Source organism: Oryx dammah, unplaced genomic scaffold (genome assembly GCF_014754425.2).
Source record: "Oryx dammah isolate SB20612 unplaced genomic scaffold, SCBI_Odam_1.1 HiC_scaffold_26, whole genome shotgun sequence".
In the NCBI taxonomy this organism is placed as follows: domain Eukaryota; kingdom Metazoa; phylum Chordata; class Mammalia; order Artiodactyla; family Bovidae; genus Oryx; species Oryx dammah.
This window is the reverse complement of record NW_024070210.1, coordinates 26458263-26480458: the sequence shown is the minus strand read 5'-3', so window position 1 is coordinate 26480458 and position 22196 is coordinate 26458263. Positions and strand designations below refer to the sequence as shown.

The window sequence follows — 22196 nt, the reverse complement described above, 5'->3', positions numbered from 1 at the left end:
ACTCAGCTGCAGGGAATCTGTCTGCAATGCAGGAGACCCCGGTTCGATTCCTGGGTCAGGAAGATCCCCTGGAGAAGAGAGAGGCTACTCCCTCCAGTATCCATGGGCTTCCCTGGTGGCCCAGATGGTAAAGAATCCGCTTGCAATGCAGGAGACCTGGGTTCTAACCCTGGGTTGGGAAGATACCCTGGAGGAAGGCGTAGCAACCCATTCCAGTATTCTTTCCTGGAGAATCCCCATGGACTGAGAGCCTGGCGAGCTACAGTCCACAGGGTCACAGAGTCGGACACAACTGAGCAACTAAGCATGGCACAACTATCCATATAGAAGGATTCTTGTATTGTAAGAATCAATACTGTCAAAATGACCCAAGGTAATCCCTATCAAATTACCAATGACATTTTTCACAGAACTGGAACAAAAAAATTCCAAAATTTATACAGAAACACAAAACACCCTGAATAACCAAAGAAATCCTGAGAAAGCAAAACAAAGCTAGAGGAATCAGACTCCCTGACCTCAAACTACACTACAAAGCCACAGCAATCAAATAGTATGGTATTGACACAAAACAGAAATGTAGATCAATGAAACAAGATAGAAAGCCCAGAAATAAACTCAGGGACTTATGGTCAACTAATCCATGACAAAGGAGGCAAGAAAATACAATGGAGGAAAGACAGTATCTTCAATAGTGGTGCTGGAAAACTGGACAGCTACATGTAAAAAAATGAAATTAGGACACTTCCGAACACCATACACAAAAATAAATTTGAAATGGATCAAAGACCTATATGTAAGGCTGGAAACTATAAAACTCTTGGAGGAAAATATAAGCAGAACACATGCGTTCATGCTAAGTCATGTCCAACTCTTTGTGACTGGACTGCAGCCCACCAGGCTCCTCTGTTCATGGGACTCTCCAGGCAAGAATACTGAAGTGGATTGGCATGCCTTTCTCCAGGGGGCCTTCCTGACACAGGGATCAAACCTACATCTCTTCAGTCTCCTGAACTGCAGGTGGGTTCTTTACCACTAGCACCACCTGGGAAGCCCTAAGCAGAACATTCTCTGACATAAATCCCAGCAATATCTCTTTTGATTCGCCTCCTAGAGTAACGAAAATAAAAGCAAAAATAAATTTGTTTATTTAAATTTAATTTGGGCCAAATTAAACCTAAAAGCTTCTGCACATCAAAGGAAACCATAAACAAAAAGACAACCCACAGAATGGGAGAAAACATTTGCAAATGAAGCAACCAACAAGGGATTAATCTCCAAGATATACAAGCAGTTCATGAAGCTCAATATCAAAGAAAAACAAACAGCCCAACTGAAAAATGAACAGAATATATAAACAGACATTTCTCCAAAGAAGACATATAGATGGCCAGAAAGCACATGAAAAGATGCTCAACACCACTAATTATCAGAGAAATCCAAATCAAAACTACAATGAAGTATCACCTCACACTAGTCAGAAAGGCCATCATCAAAAAGTCTACAAATAATAAATGCTGGAGAGAGTGTGGAGAAAAGGAAACTCTCCTACACTGTTGCTGCAAATATAAATTGCTATAGCATCTGTACTGGAGAACAGTACAGAGGTTCATTAAAAAATAAAAATAGAACTAACATATGATCCTGTAATTCCACTCTTGGGCACATATCTGGAGAAAACCATAATTCAGACAAACACATGCAACCCCAATGTTCATTGCAGCACTATTTACAATAGCTAAGACATGGAAACAACCTAGATGTCCATCTACAGATAAATGGATAAAGAAGAAGTGGTGCACATATACAACAGAATATTACTCAGCCACTAAAAAGAACAAAATAACACCATTTACAACAACATGGATTATCATACTAAGTAAAGTAAGTTCAGTTCAGTTCAGTCGCTCAGTCGTGTTTGACTCTTTGCGACCCCGTGAATTGCAGCATGCCAGGCCTCCCTGTCCATCACCATCTCCCGGAGTTCACTCAAACTCATGTCCATCGAGTCAGTGATGCCATCCAGCCATCTCATCCTCTCATCCAGAGAAAGACAAATATTAAATTGCTTATATGTGAAATCTTAAAAAATGATACAAATGAACTTATTAATTCAAAACAGAAATAGAGTCACAGATGTAGAAAACGAACTTACATTATGGGGGGAGGGAGATAAATTGGGAGATTGGAATTGACATACACACTTAATGTGATCATCTCTCAATTATACAAATTCAAATCATTTATGTTGTACGTGTTAAATAATATCATGTTACGTCAATTGTGTGGGTACTTAGTCACTAAGTTCTGTCTGACTCTTTGTGACCCCATGGACGGCAGCCCACCAGGCTCCTCTGTCCATGGAATTTCTGAGGCAAGAATACTGAAGCATCTTTACTTAAAAAAAAAAAAATATTGGAGTTGCCATTTCCTCCTCCAGGGGATCTTCGTGACCCATGGATCAAACCTGAGCCTCCTGCCATCTCCTGCATTGTCGGGCAGATTCTTTGCCACTGAGTCACCTGGGAAGCCCAATATGTCAGTTACACCACAATAAAATAAATCAGATTGTCAAAAACACACCAAATGATGCAAGATAAACATTTTAAAGTTCATTTTTTCCTTTTCCGGTAGAGTGGCTTGAGCCACTTTTTAAATGACCACCATGGGTGTACATGCGTTCCCAAACCCGTGGTGGATCCATGTCAATGTATGGCAAAACCAATACAGAATTGAAAAGTAAAATAAAAAATATAAAATATAAATAAATAAATTACCACCAGTAATTCACCTAATGAATAATTTATATTCAAATTACCAAAAGTTAAGTACAGTTTAAATCCCTATAAATGAAACAGAGAAGTCAGAAAGAAAGCCATTTTCCCCTTTTTAAATAAAATACCATGCCGACTCTAGAAACAGCATCTCTCCCCCATAAAACATGGCCCAGCTGTGTGGTTACTTACTGGAGTTGAGGAGGATCATGGCCTTGACACAGAGATATTCTTTGTGTTGGAGTTTTAACTCACGAAACCTTGAAGTCGTTGCCAGGAGCATGTCAAAGATTTCTAGAATTCCTTCAACACATTTCCCTTCATCCCTACAAAAGTCCATTTGGAAATGTAAGAAACATATAGCTTCAGGTAACCATCAAAAGTAAGGAGTATTTTCTTTTTAATCTCAAATTTCATCTGGTACACCCTTTAAAAAGGTAGTAATGAGAGCACACGCAGAAATATGAAATTACCAGAATAATTTTTATATAAGGAAGACAGGGCATTTTCTATAAGTCCCTGAACCAAATATTTGAATAAATACTATTTAGGCAACAGTGTGCACTGGAAGTACATTTTCCTTCTACCTGCTCACCAAATGTTTTCTTAAAAGAATACCATTTCTGTTTATTATTTTCAATCTAAACTATTTCAGCCAACCCTCAAAATATGACATATTTTACTAAAAAGAGACAGTTCATGTTCTCATCAAAAGACTCTAAAGTATTAATGAGAAAAGACTGAACATAACAGAAGCAAATATTCCAAAAAGAAATAACACTTTATATTTAGAGCTTAACTCTCACATCCTGGTGGTCAGTTAGAAACTGGTGGGGCAATGAACAGACATTTAAATGTAGTTTGAATAAAAGCTACTATGACATACAAAGAAATCAAAATTATAGAAGATCAGAATCAAGAAAGAAAGGTAGAAAGGTAGTAATTTTGACTTGTCAAAGATTATTTTGAAGCAAAAGCTTTAGACAAACATTGGACCATATAATCAAAATTCTTTTGAGCACTCCTTATGGAAATGAACTGTATAAGCATACTTTTGAAGTAAATTACTTGAACTGCATCAAGAAAATACCAGCTTCAATTCACTCCAGCCAGACACATATTATTCCACCTCACTGCTCCCCCACCAAATACGTGCATTATCATCAGTCATAGAACTATTATAAGTCCTTGACAAGCAAGCAGTTAGATGATTTTGTCATGAAAGTTTCATTTGCTTCTAAAAGCCTGCAGTACACAGCAAAGGGCAGCTGTGGTAAAAGTGAAATCATGAAAGTTTCATTTTCAGTCTCTGGAGCAGCCCCTGAAGGGGACCTGAGATCTTCAAAGAACTGGCTAGTCCCTCATCCTTCCTCCAATCTCAACCCAGGACATTTCCAGTGACGGTGGTGTTTGGAGAAAGGGCCTCTGTAGAGTTCAGTGAACTGACACCAGTGGGTGCCACCAAATTGGTAAAGTCTTTCCTATTTGGTGCTATGATGGCCACTCACCAGTATCCTGCACATTCCTGCAAACTCACTATACAAAGTTACAAGTACGCAAATGCACACTTTAGCAAACAAGCATAGTATCTTCAGCAACCAGTCTAGAAATTCTGAAAATGTACAATTTAAATGATAAAATATCATGCCCCTTAGAAGTCACTTCTAAGGGAAAAGCCAATTTGGAGAATCAGAGCCAAAGATGCCAAAGCCTATAGGAAACCCCAGCCCTCCCCTGCTCTGGCCTTTCCCAGGCAGCTTGCTGCAACTGTCCAGTAAGGACATGCATGCCCTGAACACAGCAGAGGCACAGGGAATACTTATTCACTGAATGCCCCTCAAGCCAATCACCAAATCACTCTGCCTAGGATAATGGGTTATTGGAAACCGTAATTGATGGGTTTAACGACATTTGATACTGAGAAAAGTTAGTTTTAAAATATCTCTGGGGCCAAAAGCAAAAAGTCCAACAAGTCCTGCACTGACAGTTAAGTAGTGTGGCTCTTTACTCTTTTGTGAAACTCAGAGAAGTCACAGGCACATATGCGTACACACACACACACGTCTACTTCCCCAAGTAGCATAAGAGGGCTCCTCTGAAATTAATCCTATTTTGCAGAAGCTGTCACCTGAGCCCAAGACCATATCCCTAAATACTGAAGTTAGCACTGTTTCCTCATTAAAATACATAGTATTTTAAGTGCAAATTCACATTTCAAAAATGGAGGGAGAACTTATATCACATGGTATCTTAAGCCCTGATGAATGCTGCTACTCACAAAAATCAGAACATATGTACCTCATGGAAAAAGAGAATTTCTAAACCCACTGTAAAGAACTAGGTCTGATTGCTTTCTCCAGCAAGTGTGATAGCCAACCATCTCATTTGGGGTTGGGGGCAGGCAAGGTTAGAATATTTTTATTCACTTCACAGGCTGTAGAAATCAAACAAATTTTTAGAAAAGAAATATGAGAAACATAGAAGCAATAAGGTAAAATACTTTATAAAGTGACAGTCTTTCAGTCGTGCCCAACTCTTTGCGACCCCATGGACTATACAGTCCATGGAATTCTCCAAGCCAGAATACTAGAGTGGGTAGCCTTTCCTTTCTCCAGGGGATCTTCCTAACCCAGGGATCGAATCCAGGTCTCCTGCATTGCAGGCAGATTCTTTACCAATTGAGCTATCAGGGAAGCCCTTACTTTATAAAGGACACCCTAATTAAAGTTCTACTTTAAGATGAATTATACAGAATAGTGAGGCAGGACTTTAAAATATCAACAAGACCTATTTCATTTATCCTGTAAGTAACTATGGATTGACATTGATTTATGAGTAAGATATTAGGACAGGTTTAAAAGATTTTAATTCAACCAATTGGGTATATGAGTTGTCAATCTAGTAGGTATATGAGTTGGATATTAAAATATCAAAACAATATATCAAACAAAACTACTCATGGAAATTTACTTTTACACCCCATTAATCCACAGTGAAAGTGAAAAAGTGAAAGTCACTTACTCGTGTCAGACTCTTTGCGACCCCATGGACTATATAGTCCATGGAATTCTCCAGGCCAGAATACTGGAGTGGGTAGCTGTTCCTTTCTCTAGGGGATCTTCCCAACCCAGGGATCGAACCCAGCTGAGCCACCAGGGAAGAACAAGAATACTAGCGTGGGTAGCCTATCCCTTCCTCCAGGGGATCCTCCTGACCCAGGAATTGAATCAGGGTCTCCTGCATTGCAGGTAGATTTCTTACCAGCTGAGCTACCAGGGAAGCCCATTTACCCATAAACCAGTGCTAAATAAAAATAAAAGTAGTAGTTTCAAGCAGACTATTATTTGATAACAAAAGAAAAATATTCCATTTGATACCAAGGACATCTTGAAAGAGATGTCCTTTGGGGCTCGCTGCTTTGTACTGACAGTACACGTGTGGCTAATGGGCCACAACTTGTCTTCCTGTGTGAGAGGCAGTGGGGCTGGGAGACACATGGGAATTCAACTAAGGTGGAATGATCTGAGTACAAAGGGGAAATAAAAATTTAGAAGTGAAAATTCTGTGGGCCTCTTAAAGAAAATTCAATATAAAAATACCTAACATGAATGAAAACTCAGCACACTTATATTTGTTAGTCCACAGAACCCCATAAACATCTACTTCCTCTGACTTCGTAATAACGTTTGACGGTTTTCTACTGATGTTAAGGACACATAATGTCTTAGCATATACGATTTCTCAAATAAATAGAAGTTCAGATTCTCTGGTAGATCTTCACGTGAATTGGGATTCTAGTGATTACCTAAATAGCTACCTTGTTAGAAATAAGCTGAGATACCTGGATTTTTCTCTCATCCTCAGTAGGTTCAAGTTTTTTCACTGCAGAAGCCTCAACAAGAATAAAGGGAAACAGAAATTATAGTCTTAGTCTCCACAAATAAATAGGCTAATTTAGTTGTATTCACTACTTAAATGGTCATACTACCACATAGAGGAACTCTGACAGGACAATCCACCAAAGGACAGTTACTTTCAAGTAGTGTGAAAAAGTTTTATTCAAATGGCAGAAAAGATTCCCATTAGAACTCCTTTATGGTAAATAATTTGACTTTTGGAATTGTCAAAAATTTTTAAACATGCTTGAATAAGCAACTCCTCCAGATATATACCCATTACACTAAAATATATTTATGCTGTATATATTATTTAATAGATGTACTAAGAATCTGAGACTTGAAATTCTAGACTTTTACAGAGTGCTCAAAACAAGTAGGGACTGCAACCGAAATTAACAACTAGTAGACACTCAAAGAAAAATGCCTGTTCAATGTGAATGCATTTACAATTCCCAAGAACTCCTCTTCTACACTCAAATATACACAATTTCTATCAATTCTTCTCTTCTAATGTGAGTCTAATTAAAATAATTATATAAGAAAAATTAGTTCTTTTTCTATTACTCAACCAACAGGTAAGCCTAAAATTTATCTGGGATTTGTGTCAATTTACAGTAACCTATTTACATATAGGAGTTGAACCCATACAAAGAGGCGAGTTTGTTGTATTAAAAACCAGGAATGAAACAGTCACTGAAAATAAACTCTAAATGTGGCAACACTTTAGAAATCAACACAAAAAAGCAAACCCATTCCCAAAGTCTGCAAATGTATTAGTTCACCAAAGGATAGAACTTCTTCCTAGCACTAACTTCTAGGGAATTGTGTGTGTATATTCATGTGTGTGTGTCTGTGTGTGTCTGTGTGTGTGTGCACCTTTATCTAAATTCCAAGTGGAACACACTGAACGCAGGAATGAATGACAGTGATGCTGTGACTGGGTGCTTGGCCTTTCAGCCTGCCTTGCAACATGGTACCGTGAAATGACAGCTGGAGGAAGAAGTTTTCTGAAATGGCCAGAGAGTAAAATAGAGTTGTTCTAAGATAAAAGAATAAAGCAGAAAGTTACTTTGCCTTTGGCCTCCTCCTCTTTTCTCATCCAGTTCTCTATCCTGCTGAGAGGCATGTACTGTTGTTGGTAAGAGGGTGAACTTCACAGCCAGTCCCCATGTCCAGCTCCATCACCATAACTGCAGGCAATTTACCTAATGTCCCACTTCCATATCTGAAGGAAAGGGATAATAATGGTGCTCACCCAAAAAGGGCTACTGTGAAGATGTAATGACCTAAGACATTAGTGCTTAAGATGGTGCCTGGCACATATAGGCCAATAAGTTAGCTATTTTGATTGCTACTGAAGGGTCTGGGCTTCCAGAATCTCCCTCTGGGCTTGCTCCTGCTAGAGCCATAGTCCATGCTCCAGCCCCTCCCAAAGGCCCTGCTCTCCACCAACACACCTCCGTCACTTAGAACAGTGCTCTTTGTCAAGGCCATCATCCCCAACAACAGGAGGAGTAGGTGCTAACACCCTGGCTATTACTTCTTATCTGAGTAAGGTGTGCATGGGGAGCTTCTGAAGATCTAAAGAGGTAGTGCCAAGAGCTGGGGGCAGATCCTTTCTATTCACAGCAGTAGCCAACCTTTCCCTCCAGGCTTAGGGTCCAATGTGACTGAACACTCAACACTAGCACTTTTTCAATACAAGGAAGACAAAAATCAATTTCCATGGAGATTCTCAAACTGATCAAATACAACACCAAGAACGTGTTCTACTCTTCCTACTAAAAAGCTTCAGTGTTGCTGTACATTCCAGCTTTCCTTCCACGTACAGTTCACTAAGTCAATTTAAAAGTGGTTTTGCCATCTTCAAAAGAAAACTAAATGCAAGAAATTACAGCATTAACACTATCATTCCCCAGTTTCCAGCAACTTTCATCTGGTTTTAATAACCATTCCTTCCACTGCTTTGCCCAAAATGCGATATAATATGTGTAGTTAGAGTGAGTTAAAGCATGTAAAAATAAACTTGGTAGATTTATAAGAATTTTACCACTGGTCCAGATAGCTGGAGATGTAAATGGCTTCTACTAGTGGAAAGAACAGCAGGACAGCTTAAAAATTAAAACCCCCAGATGGATTTTTTGTAATGCAGGAAGACCTAAGGTGAGCTTCACACTGAGTGCCCACACACCCTCAGGACACAGGCCCTTGTGGCCTGTGAGCCAGTGGGCACTGCTGGCCAATTGCAGGAAAGAATGAATCACAGGACATGGAAGCGTTGCGCTCACACTCTCCTTCTCAGGTTCTTGACCCAGAGAAGGAGCTAACGACCTTCTCCTCCTCCTACCTGTCCTTTCAGGAGTGAGGTTTTCATTGCAGAACTCAGGACTCTGTTCCCACTTCACTTGGCACTTCACTCAAGTTGGAGAAGAAATACAAGGAATTTGTGTCTCACCTGTCCAGAACGAGGTCTGGAGCAAAGATGAGCTTGCCGGGGTGGTCGATGGAGCGCCACATCAGCCCCACCATGAGCACCTCCAACCAGCAGCTCTCCAAGAGCCGCACTTGGTCGTACAGGCTGAGCTCCACGAAGCCTGGGGAAAGCAAGAGGCTGTGAGCATACCCGCCGTCCTCAGCTCCCTGATTCCATTAAAAAAAAAAAAAGAGCAAGTTTTGAAAAGCTAAGAAAACACAATCACCCAGAGTGCAGGGGAAATCAATATTTTAAAGATGTGGTTAATAGCTGATGAGGAAGAAAACCCTGCATTCAGAGTGAGTAACTCACAATTTCTAGTCTTGAACACCTTCTATAGAGAAATGTACATCATTCAGAATTTCCAAAGGATTATTAGCTGGGCTTATACAGCTCCCAGACAGATGCTAGGGAAGAAGACAAAGCTGGCACTGACCTTTGTTAGTTATATCCTAGTAATCCCTCTGCACTACTGAGAAAGATAAGAGTTCAGACGCCAGCCAGAGGGGCTGCCTGTCTGGCCCAGCCCATGATGGGCGCAGGAGGAGTAAGGGGACAGGATAGTGGGGGTGATGGGCTTGCAGAGAAAATAGGACCAGCTCCTGCAGAAAGTCAAAGTTCCAGCTGAAAGAGTTTCTCCAATTGCTTACCATTTCCCATCTAGTATTAGAATCATTCTTCTGAGTGGGTGCACTTATTTCTGGGCTATTCTATGCTGAAGAACATACATAACAGAAACAGGTCCCTAAGGGAAAACTTCAGAAGCAGAGATCACTGGGGCTTCCTCCATAAGTCATGATAAGAGGAGGAAGCTGTATAATATAAATATAGTGAACAAACAAATGACCTTGGAGTGCAATGGACTTTGCTTAGAACCCCTGCTCGGCCTCATCCCAACTAGTTACTTAATCTTCTTTTAAGTCTTTGTTTTTCTTACAGGAAAAATGGGGGCAACAATGCCTACCTCTGAGAATTTCCTAGAGGTGAGATCTCTCATCATCCTCATTTTACAGATGAAGACACTATGGCACAGAGAACATATGTGGTTCAACTCTTTGAACAATTATAACAGAAATCTGAACAAAGGAGAAATGAATGGAAAGATGGATACATCCTTTCCAAAGCCACATCCTACATACTCAGTTCACGTTCCTGGTATGTGTACACATTCCAACCTCACCCACAGTTACAGACAACAAGCCTGCCCAAGGAAGATCAAGCTTTTCATACTTAAAGATCTTCAACAAAGCCAAGGGTAAGTGATAGACTAAATTTTTTTTTTTTTTTTTTGGTCTAGACAATGACTATGCTAGCTGAGAAAGTGGGGGGAAAAAATCCCATAACTTCAGACTATGCCTAAGCTTTCAGAAAAATTTCCAAAACACCAGACTTGAAGAGGGACTGATGCAGCTTAAGAGATCTGTTTTGCTTTGGCATAAAGAAGCTACACAGCTCTCAGAAGTAATTAATCACCACTCTCTAGGTGGGGTCTTGAAAACTAGGCTTGGCATACACATAGATCAAAAGCTAGAGGAAACTGCACCAGTATTGTCTCCTATGGGAAAGAGCTCAGGGGAGGAAAAAAAAAAAAAAATTCTGGCAAAGGAGAAGATGCTAAACCATCAAAACTGAAGTGGAAAAACCTGAAAATTCTCAGAAAGCTCAGAAGCCAACAAACGACCCCTATGGATCCTATTCTCTGAGACCCTTAACCCAGGTGCTCTTCCCCCAGCTCCCTCAATCTTTAAAATCTGCCTAATGTAGTTACTGCCCTCTGGGCCATGGAAATCATCCTTAGTGACTTAGAACTTGGAGACCTCATTTCTTACACAAATGGAAAGATGTACATGGAGAAGCCCTTCCAGAGGAAGCATGGGTTGCTGTCAATCTATGTTAGAATCCTTGATTCATTCTTTCACAGAAATACCAATTCAAATGATAACTAGATCGTGACCATGCGGTACCTTGGGTGTATATGTTACAAACTGGTCTGGGAAAATGAACAGATTATAGAATAGAAAATGCATGTTCTAAATGACAATTCAGGAATAGCCAAACCCATTTTTAATTTTATCAAGTTAAAAAGCATTCCAGGTTTATTGATGATTCATGTTACTTTTATAGCTGATTTACTCTATTTATCCATTTTATTCATTTATGTATGTATTACTGATTTTTTTCTTTATTGGAACAAAATTTTACAATTCCTATTTAGCATCGGAGAAACCTTTCACTTTCATACTGTGAAAGGTCATACTGTGCCCCACCTCACCCTCACCTGACCACACCCCTCCTCCCAAGGTGATAAGTTCACAGCCAGGAGATGGGTTAAGGTGGAGCCCAGATTTCTTTCTTTTAGACCATGCTCCAGGATTCAGGACCTTAAAATTCCCTGCCTAAATGGCCCCACACCCACATCCAGAGCATGGGTGGGTCTCTTCCCTGGGTCTATCTTCCCAGAACATATCTAGGCATGAGATATAGCCAAACCAGCTAATGTCTGTAGGAGATATGAACAGGTAGGATTCGGTGTGTGCAAGGTAGTGTGGGATCAGTGGAGCGGGGAACAGGGGTGGACAGGAAGAGAAGGGGCCCACCATATACAACTCCTTCTGGTACAGAACTCAGAGGAATTCAAGAATTCTAAATTGAAACCTGGCCACCTGTGTTGAAGGCACAAGTGTCAAGATAAGAAAAAGGACGTATTCCATTTAAAGCTTATAAATCAAGCTGTCAAACCGCTAAATACTCAAGACACAGCTTGCGGACCTCCATTCTGTATTCGTGCCCCATAAAGGTTAGGAACAAGCCTTTCTACAAATAAATTTAAAGCTAAGACTCAGAAGGCCCTACCCGGAATCTTCTTGGCCCAGCTGATCATGTGTACCAGTTCCTTGTCGGCCAGCTTGGTCAGGGACATCATCATGGAGGCCTCAGTGAAGGGCGTGCTGGGGCGGCTCATGAGCACGTGGGGCGGCTCGGCCTCCAGGAGCGTAAGCACCAGCTGCTCTGGGCTCAGGGCACTCAGCAGCAGCTCCTTCACTCGGGTCATGGGTGCACCGTTCCTCTTGGTTTTGCTCAGGCAGTGCAGCTGCTCATCAGAATTTCTCTGCCTTCGCACTATGCGGTACCCACACCTTTCTCTCCGGGAGCCTAAAAGAGAGCAGATAACACAGTGCTTTCCCCATCTCTTTCCCAACGCAGCATCAGGTTCCTCCAGTCACCAGGATGAAAACAGAAATCATTGTAAGACCTGAGTCTATTCATAGAATATGGCTTAGTACAGGAGTCTGACTTTTATTTCTGGAGCCTGTGAAGCATGTATGTATTAAGATATTACATTTGTGACTGTATTAGCAAAATCAATAATGACTTTTGAGAGACAACAGCCCAAATGATCTTTAGGTTTCCTTTTCAAGATCATCTATTCCATTTCTAAATCTAAATCCATCTTTCTTTTAAAGAGTATGAACAGAGTTCAGTTTCCAAACCATGAAATTAGGAATTTTCTTCAAACAGAAGATAGGGAAAAGTAGGAACTGACTATAAATAATACATTTTTATAATACATCCTTAATTTTTTTTTGCATGTGTGTATGTGTGTCTGTGTATTCTTTTTACATACTTACACAAATAAGTTTATTTCAAATAATAAGTTAACTGAAAAAACTTGAGATTAGATATGTTTTTTTAATCTAGACATAATGCTCAAAATTCCCCAAGCTAGGCTTCAACAGTATGTGAACTGAGAACTTCCAGATGTTCAAGCTGGATTTAGAAAAGGCAGAGGAACCAGAGATCAAATTGCCAACATTCATTGTATCATAGAAAAATCAAGAGAATTCCAGAAAAACATCTACTTCTGCTTCATTGACTATGCTAAAGACTTTGACTGTGTGGATCACAACAAACTGTGGAAAATTCTTCAAGAGATAGAAATACCAGACCACCTTACCTGTCTCCCGAGAAATCTGTATGCAGGTCAAGAAGCAATACTTAGAACTGGACATGGAACAACAGACTGGTTTCAAATTGGGAAAGGAGTACATCAAGGCTGTATATTGTCACCCTGCTTATTTAAATTATATGCAGAGTACATCATGAGAAACACTGGGCTGGAAGAAGCACAAGCTGAAATCAAGATTGCAGGGAGAAATATCAATAACCTCAGATATGCAGATGACACCACTCTTATTGCAGAAAGCGAAGAGGAACTAAAGAGCCTCTTGATGAAGTGAAAGAGGAGAGTGAAAAAGTTGTCTTAAAACTCAACATTCAAAAAACTAAGATCATGGCAACTGGTCCCATTACTTCATGGCAAATAGATGGGGAAACAATGGAAACAGTGAGAGACTTTATTTTCTTGGGCTCCAAAATCACTGCAGATGGTGATTGCAGCCATGAAATTAGAAGACGCTTACTCCTTGGAAGAAAAGTTATGACCAACCTAGATAGCATATTCAAAAGCAGAGACATTACTTTGCCGAGTAAGGTCCATCTAGTCAAAGCTATGGTTTTTCCAGTAGTCATGTATGGATGTAAGAGCTGGACCATAAAGAAAGCTGAGTGCTGAAGAATTGATGCTTTTGAATTGTGGTGTTGGAAAAGACTCTTGAGAGTCCCTTGGACTGCAAGGAGATGAAATCAGTCAATCCTAAAGGAAATCAGTCCTGAATATTCAATGGGAGGACTGATGCTGAAGCTCCAATACTTTGGCCACCTGAGGCCAAGAGCCAGCTCATTAGAAACACTCTGATGCTGGGAAAGATTGAAGGCAGGAGGAGAGGGGATGAGATGGTGAGATGGCATCAGTGACTCAAAGCACGTGAGTTTGAGCAAGCTCTGAGACTTGGTGAAGAACAGGGAAGCCTGGCATGCTGTAGTCCATGGGGTCACAAAGAGTCAGACATGACTGAGCAACTGAACAGCAATATAGGCTGGTTATTAAGGGATACATCTAACACATAGAAAAACTGAAAGTAAAAGAGCAGAAAAAGATTTGGCAAAAGTTAACCAAATAAATTGGAGTTACTGTCAATATCAGATAAACTTTATGACAAAAATCATTATTAAGGTTTCATAAGTAGATTATAAAAGAAAGATAAATAATTCTAAACTCATATATATCAAAATAATTTTAAAAAGTTATTACATATTAGGTCAACTTTCAATGGCACCCCACTCCAGTACTCTTGCCTGGAAAATCTCACGGGTGGAGGAGCCTGGTGGGCTGCAGTCCATGGGGTCGCTCAGAGTCAGACACAACTGAGCGACTTCACTTTCTCTTTTCACCTTCATGCATTGGAGAAGGAAATGGCAACCCACTCCAGTATTCTTGCCTGGAGAATCCCAGGGATGGGGGAGCCTGGTGGTCTGCTGTCTATGGGGTCGCATAGTCAGACGCGACTGAAGCGACTTAGCAGCAGCAGCAGCAGGTCAACTTTAATTAAAACTGCTATTATATAGATCATATTCTCTGACCACAATAAAATAAAAAAAGTCAGTAACAAAAATATAATTCCCAAAGCCCTATATATATATATACATAGGCAAAATATTTCTAAATATCCATTGATAAATGTAAAAAAAATGTGTAAAATGTAAAAAATGTAAAATGGAATTTAAAAAGACATAAATCAGGATGTCATTAGCATGGGCACAACATTTACATAAATTTTCCCTAAAAAAAATCTAAAACTTAAAATCAGAATGCCTACTTTCTATACTACCACGATTGCCTTTGTTCACTAAATTCAATTGTCCACATTTATAAAAGGAAATATGAGTTAGGCAGTATGAGCAAATTTATTTACTTCCAAGAAAATTTATCTGAATTTCTCTTATCCTTGGCTAATTACAGTAGAAAGAAGGGCTCTATTCATCTAGGGATAACTGAATCAAACAAAATATTCAAGAAAATAATTAAAAGCCTAGAATGTAATTTATTTTATTAGTAATCACATAGAGAACTATTATTATTTATTTACATATGATATTATATATTTATTATTATTATTAAAGATAAATTATACTTCCGGAGTAAAATGGGATAAAATGTATTGCTTAAAAGAGTATCTTTCTAATCACACATTTCTCTTCGGTGGAGAATATGAGGATAAAGAGTTTACAAAACAGACTCCATACAAAGTGAAAGGTTTTGAATCCAAACATTCAAATTTATTTGACCAAATTTCCCCAACAAAGTTCCATGTACTAGACCCTGTTCTAAGTTAGGATCAATAAAATAAAGCCCTTAGAATCTATCAATAGAGCTCCTAAGGTAAATCAAGTTGTATTCTATACACTAGAATAAAATGAAGTTGAGAAGGTCAAAAAATAAAGCCATTGACAAAGAACTCACATTTCTGTACCAAGGACATTCCCAGGGTTATGGCTTTGACACTGTAATCTAGGCAGAGTCACTCAGTGTGCCTCTGAGTAAGCTTAATGAGAAATTACCAAATAGGACTGCTCCATATTAGAAAGTGCCCCAGCAAAAACAAGATAACAACAATGGTAAATGATGATCATAGCAGCTATCATAGACTGGAAGCTTCTATGTGCCAGGCTTTGTGTATTGCTGTACACAGCTTATCCCTTTCTGACAATTGCCTGAGAGGACAGGTGGTATTACCATCTTCAACATACAGGGGAGGATCCAGGCACAACAGCTCAAGTAACTTGCCCAAGGTAGAAAAGCTAGAAAATAGCAGAAGCAGGACCAAAACCCAATCAGTGGTCCGAATCCAGAGCTGCTGCTTTTAGCTACTAATTTATACCACCTCCCCAACAAATCACTTTCAAGTATCTATACAGCAGGCAAATAAAGAGATGGCATCAAAAGATTCTGAGCTGTTGTCCCAACAGAGGGCTACAGACCAGATATACAGTTATTCAGATCCGTTTGCTGGCTACTTGCATTGCAGTGTATTCTTATAATGAAGCTTTTCCTCTGAAGCTAGCCTGGGTGGGTACCCTTCTTACATTTAAACAACCTTATTAATACCTCAGTGGAAAGGACAAGATTGGAAATGAAGAAGAAAAAGGTGACGACTGAAGGGAAAGGATTTCTGAATAAAAGGGGCAAGTGGAATTACGCAGGAGGATCTAGAATTCAGGGAGAATCCCTAATCCTCTGAGATTAGATAGAAGGAAGAATCTAGATGAAGAATATTCTCAGGAGGGCAGACAAGAGGGCTGGAAAAGGAGAAAAGCCACATTAATGAAATCCACTCCTAATGGTCTTTCCTCGTGGTCAGTAAAGAGCCAAAATACCCATCTGTTTGCACATCAACCCATCTCATTTCTTCTGTAATCTCCAAAGATAATGCAAATTTTTTCGTAGCTCTATCCAGTGACTTTTTGGTCAAATTAAGTGACCTTTTCCGGGAAAATTTTAGGTATATCCCTGAACTCTGGTGCTAAGATGTGTTTTTCAATGAGAGAGGGAGAGAAAGGAAGCGAAAGTAATATTCAATGCCACACAGTGTGCTAGGTCTTTATTCCTCACAAAACTCAGTGAAGCAGATATATCTGCAGATATATCCTTATCCAGAGATAAGGAAAACGAGGGCCAGAAAGGTTAGGTCATTTAAGCACTGTCACAGTTAGCAAGAAGTGATGAGACAAAAAAATGAGATTTCATCTATGCAGGGATTCAGTCCTCCTGCTCCTCTCACCACATATACTGCCCCCTACAGGTGGAGTGTATGTTCTACTACCCCGGTCCCAAATCAAGAGAACCACAGCCACTAACAGACTCTGCTGCTAAGTCGCTTCAGTCGTGTCCAGCTCTGTGCGACCCCATAGATGGCAGCCCACCAGGCTCCCCCATCCCTGGGATTCTCCAGGCAAGAACACTGGAGTGGGTTGCCATTTCCTTCTCCAATGCATGAAAGTGAAAAGTGAAAGTGAAGTCGCTCAGTCATGTCCGACTCTTCGTGACCCCATGGACTGCAGCCTACCAGGCCCCTCGGTCCATGGGATTTTCCAGGCAAGAGTACTGGAGTGGGGTGCCATTGCCTTCTCCAAACAGACTCTAGCACAGTGAAAACATTCTTTTCCTAAGATTATATTAGAAATCATTTAAAATATGCCATTTAAAATACTGTTTTACTTAAAACATGATATATTTATTTGCAGTCTTTAGTAAGAAGGCCAAGGGATTTCTCTTTAAACACTTCTGCCAATTTAAGTCGCAAGTTATGCTGTCTCTAGATTTTCAGTTTCAGCTTTCTTAAAACAGAGCAAGAAACTTAAACACTCATAAAGCACTCTGAATGCACACTCTTTCTAGGTTTATGATGATTTTGCCCTAATCTGACCCATACCTAACCCAATAGCTGTTAGTCCTTCACATTTTACTCAAAGCTTTCACAGAACAACTATCTTTTCCTATTCATATTTCATATGCTTGCATAAATTTTAAATTATATGACTTAACAATTACAATGAGTCGAAACAGGTTGGGAAGAAGTTAGTGGTTACTGATAAGGATATAGCTGAAGTGGCATTTATGAAAGTAACCAATACTCACTGGGAGGTCACTGGTAGGACGTTTTACAGAGGAAATGGAGAACATCAGTGATTTTAGGAAGCCAGAGAACTAATTAAAAGAACTTCTGCTGTAATTCTTAACTAGAGGATGGGACAGAGAATGTTTGAGGGCAGAGCTACTAAGAGATTATCAGAAAAGAGAGGACTTAAACAAATTTTTTTTCAAATAGTTACAAAGAGAGAAATTACACCAAACTACTGCTAAAATACTGGCTGGCAGAAGAATAAGAAAAGTTTAGGCAGAGTTGACGTGAGTGCATAGAAACAAGCAAATGTGTACAGACAAGTGAACTGAGTTAGCTGGGGGGAGGAAGCAGACTGTAAGCATCATCGTCTGTTGTTAACACTAGTGTTCCCATTTCCCTTTGTCTTTTCATGCATGCTACATGTGTGTATACACACACATATGCACACATACCATCTTAGAACAAAATTCTTGCTCTATGTGCTTTCCACCGGTCTATCATGTTTCTGACTCCTGCATATACATGTTTTGCACTTCTAGAAAGTTAACAGAGTGACAGGCATGAGTCATCCCAAGTAACCCACAATATAGTCTACCTTCTTGTCACAGCTTTAAGTGTGAACATGTACCAGAACTTCATCCTGGGACTTTTCAAGGCCTCAGGCGGATGGTCGTCCAGCCCATCTGAGCACTTCAGTGGCTAGAGTTCTCTAATTCATGCAGCAGCCTATTCCGGTGTCAGACCATTTGACCTGGAGAAAGTTCTTCCTAATGCGGGGCCCAAATCTGCCTCCTGCAACTTGTTTCTGTTCACCCCAGCTCCGTCCTCCACAGTTACAGAGACTAAGTCAACGCCCCTGCCATGGGACAGCATGCAAACACTTGAAGACATTACCATGCCCTAAATCTCCTCTCACCCAGACTCCATGTCTTCAGGTCCTCACACTGTCCCCAATTTGACCTGGCTTTCAGCATGTCCCCCATACCACAGAAAGGGGCGGGAACACTCACCACACTTCACCATTCCAACCTCATAGCACTTCCGCAGTCGACAGGCCTGACAGCTTTTACGTCGGTTCTTATCTATGGTACACTGATTTGTAGCTGGACAAATATAATTATTATGTCCTACAACAGAGCAAAAAAAAAAAAAAAAAAAGAGGAAGTTTATTGTTACAATATTTTGGATAATTTTTTTTGGTCAACAAGACAGCTAAAGCCACCCAGCTGAGAGCTAGGAAAACAGCTTCCAGCTCCAGGAACAGGTGTAAAAATGAAGTGCCGTGTCATCAGCGCCTCGTTAGTGAGTAAAGGAAATCTAGGCATATTTTGATATCCTACAGCTTGACCAGTAGGTTATTCTCTGCATGTTCTTAGAATTCTCGAGAAATATATTTAGAAATACTCGTCTTTGGACATGGAAAGTGAGACAGTCACCTGAAATTGATTCGCTCCAAGTCACAAAACTCCTCAAAAGTCGTACTTGGTGTCAGGTCAGCAAACTACACTCCTTATACTCTTTTTGCATACGTTTTTTGGGGGGGATTTAACATGCCTTTTAACTGGGAATTCATAGCTAACTAAGAGAACTAAACTGGTCAATAAGAGAATATAAAAAAATCAGCAAACTAAACAAGGAAAGAAAGAAGTACTACTTGATAATCACCAGATTTTAAAGATCACTTCAAAAAGACATAATTCCATGATTGAACTATGATGAACTTTATAGTCCTCTCTCCTCTCAGGTAGATTCCAGATTCCAGTAACATTTGTTCAACAAAACGTAAATTGAACTTCAGTTGTTTGTGACTTGCCCGGCCATGCCCTGAGTTGGCTTGGGTACCAGCAAAGGCACTGGAGAGATGCAAAAACCACTCTCTCAAGTGACACTCCATCCTGGCCACGTATAGGAAGCAATGTTTTCTTTGCCTGACATATCAACACTTCTGACCTCCTACTGATCTCCAGGTTCTTTTCATGAGCACCTCATTTACTCATATAACTTCCCTATAAAGAGCTATGACTCTGATTTTACAAATGAAAACACTTAAGCTCAGTTCAATAATCTTAAAGTTACTGCTTTTTCATTTTGCATAATAAATTCTTTTAAAAGCTTAAAATAAAACAAATTTATTATCTCATAGTTCCCATGAATAGAGAGTTCAAGGAAAAGTTTACTCTACTCAGGGTCCCAACAAAGCTGCAACCAACGTGTTGACGGGGCTGTGGCCTCATCTGAGGTTCAGGGTCCTCTTCCAAGCTCATTCAAGTTGTTGACAGAATTAATTCCTTGCAGTTATAGGACTGAGGTTCTTGCTAGTTACAGTCTGGACACTGCTCCTACCTCCTAGAGGCACTTGCCCAGAAGCACTTGACAACAGGATGTCTGCTTTCTTCCAGGGTAAGAGGAGTGCATCTCTCCACTCCTCTCCCCAGGCTGCTATGATGGAGTCTCACATAACCACAGCATAATCACAAGAGGCGATCCCATCACCATTTGCCATAAAATGTAACCTAACTAACACAGTCACTCATTATATACACAGGTTCTATACACATTCAAGAACAGGGGGTAATATAAGACATGCTATAAAACATTTTTATTTATGTTTTACGTTTATGGCAATTCTCTCATAGCTCAGTCGGTAAAGAATCTGTCTGCAATGCAGGAGACCCAGGTTCGATTCCTGGGTCAGGAAGATCCTCTGGAGAAGGAAATGGCAGTCCACTCCAGTATTCTTGCCTGGAAAATCCCATGGACAGAGGAGCCTAGCGGGCTACAGTCCATGGGGTGGCAAGAGTTGGACACGACTTAGTGACTAAACCACCACCACCATAAAACATTTTAAGGGATATATAATTTGTTATTGGTTTTATACTCACTCATATTCAAAACTAAATTTTAAAAACCAAAATATATTTCCAATCAGATTTTCTATTGTAGTTTCGAACATAATGCTTTACAGTTAGAAGGTAAATGTAATCCCACAGTACTTCCCATAGCAGGAGCAATCTTTTACATATCTTCTAAAGCCTCAAAGAACAGTACATGATGTTATCCTCACTGATTTTATAATGAGGTTTACAACAATATGCATTTAAGGAACAGCTAGAGTTGGTCGCAGCAGACAAGCGCAGCCGAGAGGAGCTGCCCCAAGCCCTAGAAAAGGCAGAGGAACCAGAGATCAAATTGCTAACATCTGCTGGATCATCGAAAAAGTAAGAGAGTTCCAGAAAAACATCTATTTTTGCTTTATTGACTATGCCAAAGCCTTTGACTGTGTGGATCACAATAAACTGTGGAAAATTCTGAAAGAGATGGGAATACCAGACCACCTGACCTGCCTCTTGAGAAACCTATATGCAGGTCAGGAAGCAACAGTTAGAACTGGACATGGAACAACAGACTGGTTCCAAATAGGAAAAGGAGTATGTCAAGGCTGTATATTGTCACCCTGCTTATTTAACTTATATGCAGAGTACATCATGAGAAATGCTGGGCTGGAGGAAGCACAATCTGGAATCAAGATTGCCAGGAGAAATATCAATAACCTCAGAGATGCAGATGACACCACCCTTATGGCAGAAAGTGAAGAGGAACTAAAGAGCCTCTTGATGGGTAAGAGGAGAGTGAAAAAGTTGGCTTAAAGCTCAACATTCAGAAAATGAAGATCATGACATCTGGTCCCATCACTTCATGGGAAGTAGATGGGGAAACAGTGGACAGTGGTTGACTTTGTTTTTCTGGGCTCCAAAATCACTGCAGATGGTGACTGCAGCCATGAAATTAAAAGACGCTTATTCCTTGGAAGAAAAATTATGACCAACCTAGACAGCATATTCAAAAGCCAGAGACATTACTTTGCCAACAAAGGTCCGTCTAGTCAAGGTTATGGTTTTTCCAGTGGTCATGTATGGATGTGAGAGTTGGACTATAAAGATAGCTGAGCGCCGAAGAACTGATGCTTTTGAACTGTGGTGTTGGAGAAGACTCTTGAGAGTCCCTTGGACTGCAAGGAGATCCAACCAGTCCATTCTAAAGGAGATCAGTTATGGGTGTTCATTGAAAGGACTGATGTTGAAGCTGAAACTCCAATACTTGGCCACCTCATGCAAAGAGCTGACTCATTGGAAAAGACCCTGATGGTGGGAAAGATTGAAGGCAGGAGGAGAAGGGGACGACAGACGATAAGATGGTTGAATGGCATCACCGACTCAATGGATATGGGTTTGGGTGGACTCTGGGAGTTGGTGATGGACAGGGAGGCCTGGCATGCTGTGGTTAATGAGGTCGCAAAGAGTCGGACACGACTAAGCGACTGAACTGAATTGAGAGGTTGGTCTCAGAGTTTGTTGTAAAAGAGCATTTTAATTTTTCAAAAAAGATTGGAAAACACAATAATATGAAGACAATAGTTTAGAGAATGCCGTGTGCAAGAAGGTCATAGTAATTCATTTCTGGCAAAAAGAAAAAAGTCCTCCTTGACTGCATCAAACACTGCACATATTAAAATGGTTTTCTTGCTCGT

At 40.2% G+C, this 22196-nt stretch overlaps 1 protein-coding gene across 1 annotated transcript in view; it reads right to left on the bottom strand.

Annotated features, from left to right (window-relative positions):
• ESR2 (estrogen receptor 2) overlaps positions 1-22196 on the bottom strand; it is a 50124-nt gene that overhangs the window by 22086 nt on the left and 5842 nt on the right. The window contains exons 3-6 of the mRNA XM_040226278.1: positions 18679-18795; positions 12000-12299; positions 9129-9267; positions 2967-3100 (exon numbers count right to left, since the gene is read on the bottom strand). Coding sequence (XP_040082212.1) covers positions 2967-3100; positions 9129-9267; positions 12000-12299; positions 18679-18795 — 690 coding nt within the window. The remainder of the gene's footprint in view (positions 1-2966; positions 3101-9128; positions 9268-11999; positions 12300-18678; positions 18796-22196) is intronic.